Raw genomic sequence first — 11,322 nt, 5'->3', positions numbered from 1 at the left:
ACTACTTTCTTATTTTTTTCTGCATTTTCTATCATACTATTCAATTTCTATATATTACATTAACTTTTCGAAAGAGCTGTTTCTTAAGTACTAGTATATTTCTTACATCTAACATTTTAATTGATTTCAAGGTTATTTTACAAAGAAAATTTTATTTGAATATATGGTCTCAAAAGTCTCATTTTAAGATGTCCAAAATTCTATACAATTATTACTTTTTTCTTGCTGTTTTATGAATAATTTAAATATAATTTGCTCTCTCTCTCTCTCTCTCTCTCTCTCTCTCTCTCTCTCTCTCTCTCTAAAAATAAGCAATAAATTTTTAAATATTTTCAGAAAGTTCATATATATAATTCAAAGTTTTGTAATACACGTTTTCATATGGCACAATTTTCCTTTGATAAAATAAAAATTGTTGATAATATAATAAATGATATGGATATTATAAAATCTATGATTAATAAAACAGAATACCAAGAAAATGCCTTTTATATTGCGGACATTGGTGAAGTCATAAAAAAACATGAGGAATATGGCTTGTCAAGCTACCCAGAGTTATCCCACTTTGGTATTTAAATACTTCATTTTTACATTTTTAGTAATGCAAATTCTTAATACTATTAATTGTATTTTTTATCTTAGCATTTAAAGCTAATTCGGATCCTACGGTAATTAAAGTTCTGGCAGCTTTAAGATTGGGCATCCGCGGTAAATCCTTATATCTTTCTTTAGTTATTAGATATAAATATTTAAAAATAATTGCAAATCTTCCCTTTAATAGCAAGCAATAAAACAAGTAATGCAATACGGAGTGTAAAGTGATCGGATTATTTTCGTGCATCCGACCAAATATTCGTCTCACATAGAATATACTAGGAAAGTGGGCGTCAAATAAATGACGATCGATGGTGACAGTGAGCTATTCAAGATCAAGAAATCTTCCCTAAAGTTAAGTAAATAAAATATAATACACTGATTCCATATATTTAGAAATTTATCGAATGTTTCTGTGTGTCATACGTATACGCTGAGACTCGAAATTCACGCCGGTAGTATTGGGAGAAAAATTCAGCACAGAAGCCGGACGAGGAAATTGTGCGTTTGATACAGCTCACAAAAGATCTCGGTCTGAATTTGCTTTAGCTTCCATGTCGATAGTCCATGCCAGTTCGAGGCTTATGCCAGAGGGATCGCATTGTGCAAACAATTAGTTACTGTTTCCAAGGCAATCGGGTGCGACAAGGTGCAGTTGATTGACATCGGTGGTGGATTTCCGGACGAGAGAGGAACGGATATTGACAAGGCATATAGGACTTAATCTCCGATAATTATCATCCTTCTTTCATTAGAAGAGTTTAATTAGTATAAATCTTTACTTAGCATAAATTATAAGATAAAAAACATTATTCCTATATAAATATAAAAAAATCAGTAAAAATGATGGATTTCAAGTTTTTATATAATAAAAAATCAACTTTAGATTTGCAAACTTTTAAGAATAAGTAAAACCTTAAAACATATTTCTCTGATTAATAGAGCAAAAGGTGTTAATGTGGACTCTATTTTGTTTTTTGTATAATCTTTTATTTTTTACTCATATTTTAGTCATTATATCGGAAACAATAATTTATTAATCTGTTATAAGTTTAATATAGAACAAATTAAAAATGACTAAAACAGTTTACAAAATGGCAAAAATTATTTAAATAAAAAGAGACATTATGATGTGATTAGCTGAATATGTAGTGAAGTATTTCTTCCCGCTACATTTTTACAGAATCTGAATTCTTCAGGTCTATTTGAACTTCTTACGAAGTCCAAATAGCTTGAATTCACAGAAAATTTTGAAATTGAAATATTATCAGATTTAGAAGTTTCTTTTCATGAATACTCTCCTAGTAATATTCTTGCGTTGATCCTGCTCTTGTGAATGTTTATTACGAGTATATCTTCTCCGCTTCGAATATCACATTTTCGGATTTTCTTATTTAAAATGATTACCATAAAGATTTTTAACGAAAAACAACGCTCTGCAATATTTTTCATTAAAACTTCCAATATTCGCATCATTTTTATAGGACCCAATACAGAAACATAAACATTTACATTTAATTATGTTGTAGCAAAAAACCACAATTATTGAAAAGAAATAAATAATATAATAAAGGGCTACGAATCATTCTAGATCTTAGTGTGAGACAAAAATTTTTAATAAACAATTAGACCATATAACAGATGATTTCGATTCCTATTGGGTCATTCTCAATGTTAAACTTAAAAATTACTGGTAATCTCGCTTAACGTTCGCAATTAATTAATCATATAAAACGCACACGTTTCATGAAATACTTACACATACAATTATTCAAGCTTATTTATCTTCTCAAAATAAAAGAATAACATTTTAAAAATTAATTTACAATATAAACTTGTTACTTATAAACTTTAAACCACCTTAAATTGACATTGGAAATCATACGATAAAAATACTTTGATACACGTCATAATAGATAAATATCAATTGCCAAAAAAGCGATATTGCTTTAGTCGTGTCGACAATTGTTTCACAACTTTGCTAACTAAGAACAAGTTAAAAATCTTTCTGCAAGAAATTATAACGGAATTAATTATAACTCATTTGAACTCATATTGTACATACGTGATCAGTAATGCTTTTTCACTTGAGCATTACATTTGTGTACAAACACAATATTGTTACAACTTGCAGATTATATTGCAATTATTTATAAAATATACACATATTTAAATATTTAATATTGATTTAATATTGATAGTCGTGTGTCTCTGCCTAAAACGCAGCTAATTTTAGCAGAAAGGAATTATTGACCACATGTGTGTTAGCAGGAATCGACGTCTTTATATGATAATTCTTCAAGAGTTCGCCATTAATGATGCAATCAAGTCGATCCTAAGATAAACTTTATCAGTGAGCCTGGAAGATATTACGTAATTTCCGGCTTCACATTAACCTCGCATTTGCATTCCAAGAGAATCGTTCCAAAGAATGGAGAAATGATGAGAATGTATTACATAAATTGTGAAGTATTCAATTCCTTCTTCGATGAAATAATGGGCTTTCAGTCTAATTCAGGCGCCCACAATTACTTTCCGAGATAATTTTATATTTTGCATTATTTGCGTACATAAACGATTTTTAATAAAAAGCAATTATTGCTTTATCATCGCAGTTAGCAAATGAAGAGAAATTTCTTTCAAGTATATATATATATATAAGGACTGACCGCCGTATGATTTAAAAATATAATGTTGCCTGACCTTTAGATAGGCAATTTAGCTAATAGTTAATTTGGAAGAATATGGGTTCTTATTCTTTAACCATAGCCTGTACGTTCAACGGTATTCGATTCCAGTTGTGGTCGATTTCCAATTATCAGGAAGAGTCAATGGTTATTGTTGATAAAAATAATGAAATATAGAAAATTCTTAATAATGCTATTGTTTTTTTTTTCATCTATGATATATATATCTGTAGCTACGATATCTGTAGCTTGTATACATTAAATTGCTAATATTTTAAAGGAAGATTTTAAAGCGCAAATTGATGCGGAGTAAAAGTCTATTTTCTAAAACCAACGGTATAACTCGATCAGTGTAACTCGACGAGAGTAATTAAATGAATTCTTAATAGAATTTAAAGCTGTCCTAAAAATGAGATTAAGCATTATTATAGATTTAATTCTAGTTTAGTATAAATATAACTCATATTTATAAACGCATCATCGCTAACCGAAGTTTAGAATCGCAAAGAATCAAATAAATTATTAATTATATTAATAATTATATAATTTTTAGTATTTTATCAATCAGTTTTGCAACAAAAGTATAATAATCAGAAAATTAAATAAAATATATATTCACTTAAAAAAGTAATCTTGCAGTTATAGCGAAAATTATCTACGTATGAAAAATAGCTAAAATAGATAAATTTCTAGCAAATATTACGATATTGGATATGTATTGCATCTAATCATATAGATGAAAGAGATAGAATTTAGATTAGTGCTGTAAATTCTATGCGTATGATACATAATTTAATTAAATAATTTTCTATCAGATATAAAAAACAGCTATAATTCTAGTTGAAACAGGAAAATATTTTTTTGCATGTTATATTTCAAACTTAAATAAATAATATTATCTATTAATTATATATTCTAATTTTCATTTAGAGATAAACTTTAAAGTTTCTTTAAGAGTATCACACACACACACACACACACACAAAGAACATTAAACTAATAACTTTAAATAAACTAATAACTTGATTGTGAAAGAATACATCGATGCTAATCTTGCTCGTCAGCGAATATTATATTTACTATCATACTGTCTCATCATTTACTATCATATTATCCGCGATTTCTTTTAACAATTTCCTTGAAAATATGACTTTTGTAAACATGAAACAAAAAGACATACATATGAAGAAATGTCAATAACATTTGTTTATAAGATTTCTATACATCAGCAAAAGAGCTGATTATTATTGTAATCGGCAACACGTTTAGTACCGTAGTCGCTTTATTTCGGAAATTTGGAATTTGCTTGAATTTGGAAAAAGCGTATTTAACATCAGCTGTGTTCGGTTTTGCAAATCAGAAACATTTGTAATTATTCCATTATTGTTTATGGAATTCAGTGAATCATTCATAGAATAGAATGATTACGGATGCCTCCGATTTGTAAAACTCAACACAGCTAATAAAAGAGGGGAATTTCGCTCCTTCGGTGCCAGTCAGTCGCCAGTTCCATTGCACGCATCTACTTTCGGTCGCTTCGTACGTAAATTATCTTCTATGTTTGCGGAGTATTGAATTATACAAAGTATATGTAACGTAAGTATATACATACACACACACATATATATATATATATACATACGTATATATTAAAATAAAATAAATATATTTTTTAACATTCATTTTAAATATACTATGCGTTTATATAAATTATAAGGTTTAGTAATTCTTTGTAATTTTTTATTTATATTTATAATGTGGATGAGAAACATTTATAACGTTTATACGAATTTTATTTAAAAGTAACGTAAAAATATTAAATCTGTTGAGAGAATTGAAAATAAATTTCGCAACTTTGCAAAGTGCAAAATGCCGAAGAATTGCTTAATCAAAGTAATAAAAAAAATTATTTCAGTAATATGTGAAATAGAAAGAAAAACATAGGAAAGAAAAAAATACGGTGTTTTATTGTTATTGCCGAAACTGCAGTTAAAATAGTCATAACATTTAATGGTATAATTAGCTTTTGAACAGTGTAAATGTCAATGATCGTATTAAAATCTGTTATTAAATTTTAAACACAATGTGAAAGAACATAATTCGATGTTACAATTGAAATTTTTGACAGTTTATCGCGAATGTTGAATTTCATTAATTTAAAAAATGCAATAGTATAATAATAAATTTTTTTACATTTTACAACAAATAACTTTGAGTTTTTATATGATTATTTTTTTAAATTTTATTTTCTGTTTATTTAATTCAATTAATGCGAGAGAAAAATTCTTTGGCAAGAAAATTATTAAAGAATAAAAAATATTAATTCGATTTATTTACAACGGCGGCAAAATTGAAGGATATAAAATTTATTGCAATTGCTGTTATGCAATATTAATCTTTTTATACATTTTAGTACATTTTAGTATGTATTATTTTTCAATATGTTGTAATTAATTTATTGTAACTAATTAAAGTATAAAAAATTTTAGTAGTTATCTATAGGAATTATTTATAAAAATAAAAGCAATATATTTTTTATTTAAACCTTCTTGATTCCTTCAGTTCTTTCCTTTGTTTTTACTTTCTACTAAATTTTGACAGATTAATATATAAAAATTAATATATCTTATTATTTTACTTTATTGTATAATCTATTGTTATGACTAAACTTTTACGAAATAATTGTTTCATTGTTACATTAATTATACTGATAATTTTCGAGATGATATAGTCGAATAAGTTAATGTAATTTATTAGTAAGTACAGACTCGATTTTGCTCGATAGCTAAATAAAAACAAATTATTTTAATTAAAAAATAATAAGTATCTGAATACATATCTTTTTGCAGGAAGATCTTAAATTTTATTTTGCTTATTATATTAATTTCAACATGTCGCACTTGGATTTTAAAGATATACAAGTCGTTAATGATAGCGTAAATGACATTGATATCATTAGAGATATAATTAAAACTGAAAAGCTAGAAGATGCCTTCTATGTCATGGATGTCGGTGATATTATTAAAAGACATCAAGAATGGATTAGCAAAATGCCCAAGGTTGTTCCGCACTATGGTATGTCTGTAGCATTTGTTATATTCTTTTTTTGCTTCTCTTCTTTTGCTGCGTTATTTTTCGAAATGTATTAATAAAAGTTACATTCAGTTTTTCAAATTTCAGCAATTAAATGTAATTCAAATTCAACAGTAATTAAAGTTTTGGCGGCTTTAAATGCCTTTTTTGATTGCGCGTCAAAGGTAAATATTTACTTTTATCTCACAGAATATCTAAACTTCGCTGTTTAAGGTGCTCCTAAAGTGCTTGACTATGTTTTACTAACGTATTTTGCCTAATCTGAATAAAGAAATAAAAGAATTGAAAAGATTAAATATCTAGGGACACTCTGTATATGTCTCACATAAACCTCGTGTAAATTAATAAACCGTCTTCTATAACTTATAAGTTAATTAATGATGTTTTTAACAGCAAGAAATAGCACAAGTAATGCAGTATGACGTGCAAGGTGAACGGATAATTTTCGCGCATCCATATAAATTGCCGTCTCATATCGAATACTCTAGAAACGTAGGCGTCGAACAAATGACGGTTGACAGCGAATTTGAGTTGACGAAAATTAAGGAATTATTCCCGGAAGCTAAGTAAGACTAATAGTAATAAATAAATTTTCAATTAAGTAAGAGAAGCGCCAGTTAAAGATTGATAGGAGAGACTATATGGAGATCTCTAGTTGAAGACAAATTTCTTTATCTTAAAATTACGGCTAAAATATTGGACAAATCGCATTTTAATTGCGATATTTGTAATCAGAAAAGGCTCCTAAAGATTCGTACAGAGCGATTTTTTTTGGAAAAAAGGCAAAATAAAAATTTGTTCTGATATTTCATCCGATGTGTACTAAATGCAATTCAGGTGTACATAATCTTTTAAAATCTATTAAAAAATTTTCGAGAATCAATTTGCAAAATTCGGCTCTATACGAAAGTCTTCTCAACAATGTAAGAAAGAAATCCCAAAATATTTTATAAGGAAATATTATTTCTTCGGGAAGAAAAACTAACATAACTGACCTAGATCTACACTCATGTATGAATTTCTTTATACTGAAATTATGGTTAAAATATTACATGAATCGCGTTTTAATTGAGATATTTGTAATCAGAAAAGGTTTTTGAAAGCTCGTACAGAGCGATTTTTTTGGGGAAAAAAGTAAAATAAAAATTAATACTGATATCTCATCTGATATGTACTATAGTGTAATTAAGGTGAACATAATTTTATCATTAAAAAAATTTTCAGAATCAAAATTTGTAAAATCCGATTCTGTATACGCCTTCGCAGCTTCATAAAAAAAGAAACCAAAAAGATTTTATGACGTAATATTACTTCTTAGAAATAAAATATCAGCCTGTACTGGATTTTTGGTTCATATTTGATAATGCTGAGACAGCAAGCGTGTAAAAATCGAAACATAAAATCTTTTAAAAATGTTTTAAAACATTTTATGTCCTGATTTTAAACATACAATGTGTTGTCCCATAACGCACATAATGTGTTGTTTAAACATTTTTTTAAATTTCAGTCGAAGTTATCTTTATCAGGATGAATTCCGAACGGAATCCATTCCGACTTGTTCCATGATAGGTGCCTAGGTTAAAGTTATATCCCATTTTATCATAATATATAATATTTTATTGTATAATTTTTTTCTTTGTTTCACTTTTTCTTGGTTTGTAATTGCTCTATGGTTGCACAGAATCGTGATACGCATACGTTGCGATTCGAAAAACTCGCCGATATTGTTGGGAGCGAAATTCGGTTGCGATCCGTGCAAGGAAGCTGCGTATTTGATACAATGCGTGCGAGATCTCGGCTTGAACTTATATGGCTTCAGTTTTCACGTTGGTACTCCATGTTTAGAGACAGACGCTTACCTCAGAGGAATCGAAATATGCAAGCAGTTAATCGCAATCGCTAAATCAATCGGATGCAACAACGTAAAGTTGATTGATATCGGCGGTGGATTCTTAAGCATCAGCGGAAAAGAGCTTGATGAGGTAAAAATGAAAATAATCATTTTTTATTAACTCAAACTTTCTTGATGATTTTGTTCTAAATTTTTTGCCGATAATGTAGATTAATATGTAATATTATATATATAGAATGTATCTCATTATCATTACTTTATTACTTTTTTACTTTATTGTATTGTCTTAAATTGTTATAGCGAAATATTATAAAATAATTTACATAATAATTTTATTTATTATTATGCGAATTGATAACTAATTTTTGAGAAGAATTAATTGAATAACATATTTTCTGTTTTCATATTTTCTTCATCTAAATAGTGCTATTATTGTTAATATTGATACATTAATTTCTTTAGCTAGCCAAGCTTATTAACGGTGCGATTGAGAATCTTGATCCCGATATAAGAGTCATCAGCGAGCCTGGACGGTATTACGTAGATTCGAGCTTTACTTTAGCCTCGTATCTGCATTCTAAAAGGCTCGTTATTTCCGATAACGGCAAGACGAGGATGTATTATATGAATTGCGGCGTGTACAATTCGTTTTTCGACGAATTGTTAGGCCTGCAAGCCAGAGTCCCGGAATCGGTTTTTGAGGTAATCACTTGAAGCTGTATGGCACAAAGCAGTGTTTCTTAGTATTAATCTCACGAGATAACTATCAATTTATCATCGCAGCCGAAGAAGGACGAAAAATTTCTCTCGAATATATGGGGACCGACTGCCGACTCGTATGATTTAATACTTAAGGACGTATTGTTGCCTGAGTTTCATATAGGCGATTGGTTAGTTTGGAAAAATATGGGCGCTTACACATTAACTCTTTCCAATACATTCAATGGATTTCCGATTCCAACTGTGAGACCATTTATTAGAGAAAGCCAGTGGTTAATGTCTTTATATCTACATAAAAGATATGCAATATATTTAAAAATATATCTTGAATTGTACAGTTAGATATTTAGAATTAATTTCATAATTTAATATAATATAGCTTTCATAATTTAATAATATAATGATTTTTGCAGGAAAAGCTTTCTGGCACAAATTCATCAAACATAAAGAAGTATTTTATTTTAAAAGATAAAAATTAAATAAAAAAAATGAAAGTTAAAATGAAAGTAACGCAATATATCAAGTATTGTCGAAGAATTTCGACACATAACTACATTTTAATAAACACGATTTTATTATTATTGATCACTTATTACGGTAGAAATGTCTAAATTATATCTTAGAGGCAGTTTAAAGATATTTGTAGAATATGATATATTTGGGATATTTTTATATGAATTAAATTATTCCATGAAAAACATTAGTAATTAATGAATTATTATAAATATCAGTTCTCACTTTATCTTTTTATTTTATAATATATGATTTCTGTGAATGACTTTTATTTAATAATTTGGATTGTTACAATTAGACTGCATATAATCTGGAAATTATATGTTTCATTATTTCAATATGCATTTTATTATTGTATGATACGTTAATGTAAAATACAAAATTTTATTTTTGACAAGTATATTTTTTGAACATTTTTTTTACAAAAATTTGATTCGTATTATTGACGTGGAAAAAGACAGATGGAAAGAAAAATGCAGATATATAAAAAAAATAGATAAAAAAAAAGAAAAACAGAAATAGAATATAAATTGTTAGACACATTGTTTAAAAAGTGTTATAAATCTTTTTTTTGACGCGGAGGCGATATATTATATTGACAACAGTTTTGTGCGTAAAAGTTTGCAAATTTGATTTATTCGATTTTGTTCGAAATGCATGAAATCGCCAAAAGAATCACTATGACGACTGAAACTCATCAGCCACGTTAATTATGCAGATATTAAGAGTTATTTATTTAATATGATTCTTGTGATTTTTTTAGTGCAGTTATCGTTCCCATATTTATCTCTCATAGCGGTTATACGCGCAAATTATAGCGATGTAATTCATTAAATGCATACATATAATATAGTTGCGATAATGAAGAAAGATGATAAGCTTTTGGCGAATGTGTACACGTGGGTGATTTACAAGCGGTGAGTGACGTAAATCCCGCGATTACGTATACGGCCGGGCCACATTACATTATAACTATCCGGTTAATCTTTATTCTCAACAATAAACCGCGACGGCGCAGATAAGAACCGCGGCCGGGGCGAACTATAAAAAGTACACAGGTTTCATCCCGAATTGCACTCCTTTTAATGAGCATCGAACAAAACGAGCGGAAGGAACGTTCCATATTTTATTATGGCTGAGAAAACTCAGCCCACGCTCGGCCCATTGACATCGATTCTCACTCTGCTATCTTTCATCTTTATCGCAAATCCCCGTAACAGCCGCTTAGAGTTGAGTGGCACAAACGACTACCGCGTTTATCATTTGCAGATACCGTACAATGAGGTGATTGCGTCCATTAATTCTCTATAAGAAAGATAATCATGATTTCCTTCTATCCTAATGACTTTTTATGTAGAATACACAGATGATTTTTTAAAATAATTTTATAGAAATTATTAATTTTTATGACAAAGTAATGAAACATCTTATTATTTCCTTATTTTAAAAATGACAATCTAAAAAACGCAACTAAAAAAAAATGATTATCGAGTTATTATGAATGAGGCAAATTAACATTAATCAATTCTTAAAAGTAAATTAACTTAACTTCATAAAAAAATCATTATATTCAAAATTAAAAAAAAAATTGTCACACACCCACACACACACACACACACACACACACACACAAAGTTTTAAGTATTATCAAAGAAAATGATAATAATGATTGCATTAAAAAATATATTTTCTTTGTCGATATTATTCGATTTAATCAACAATTCTTTATCAAGTTGGACAATAATTTTTCTAAGAAATTTAATTTCTTGATATTGAAAGTTCTTAAAATCGACGATCAAATTTAATTTGTGAGATTATCATTATTTCAGTTTGATTGTGTTAGAAGTAGTCGACACGCAATCA

General features: G+C 28.2%; 1 protein-coding gene and 1 pseudogene across 2 annotated transcripts; both read left to right on the top strand.

Annotated features, from left to right (window-relative positions):
* The first annotated feature begins 381 nt into the window (after window positions 1-381).
* LOC108753970 lies at window positions 382-3,278 on the top strand (annotated as a pseudogene).
* A 2,869-nt stretch (window positions 3,279-6,147) lies between these two features.
* On the top strand, window positions 6,148-9,509 carry LOC108754011 (ornithine decarboxylase 1-like). 2 transcript variants are annotated; one of them, XM_018496014.1, is made up of 7 exons: window positions 6,148-6,356; window positions 6,462-6,538; window positions 6,768-6,940; window positions 8,056-8,356; window positions 8,689-8,928; window positions 9,010-9,116; window positions 9,360-9,509. In XM_018496014.1, exons 1-7 carry the CDS (start codon window positions 6,173-6,175, stop codon window positions 9,391-9,393), a joined length of 1,116 nt encoding a protein of 371 aa, XP_018351516.1. In that variant the 5' UTR covers window positions 6,148-6,172; the 3' UTR covers window positions 9,394-9,509. The 2 variants fall into 2 exon arrangements, with proteins under 2 accessions (XP_018351516.1, XP_018351515.1); XM_018496013.1 differs by having other exon boundaries at window positions 9,010-9,218.
* Window positions 9,510-11,322: the final 1,813 nt, after the last annotated feature.

This window comes from Trachymyrmex septentrionalis, unplaced genomic scaffold (genome assembly GCF_001594115.1).
Source record: "Trachymyrmex septentrionalis isolate Tsep2-gDNA-1 unplaced genomic scaffold, Tsep1.0 scaffold74, whole genome shotgun sequence".
Lineage (NCBI taxonomy): Eukaryota > Metazoa > Arthropoda > Insecta > Hymenoptera > Formicidae > Trachymyrmex > Trachymyrmex septentrionalis.
Note: the sequence above shows the minus strand (reverse complement) of the source record. Positions and strands in the feature narration are given on the sequence as shown.

Bases quoted from the DNA above. Each gene is read 5' to 3' on its own strand.
- LOC108754011 (XM_018496013.1), top strand. From the start codon at position 6,173: ATGTCGCACTTGGATTTTAAAGATATACAAGTCGTTAATGATAGCGTA. The intron at 6,357-6,461 runs GTATGTCTGTAG...TTCAAATTTCAG, and splicing joins CAAGGTTGTTCCGCACTATG to CAATTAAATGTAATTCAAAT. The intron at 8,357-8,688 runs GTAAAAATGAAA...TAATTTCTTTAG, and splicing joins GCGGAAAAGAGCTTGATGAG to CTAGCCAAGCTTATTAACGG.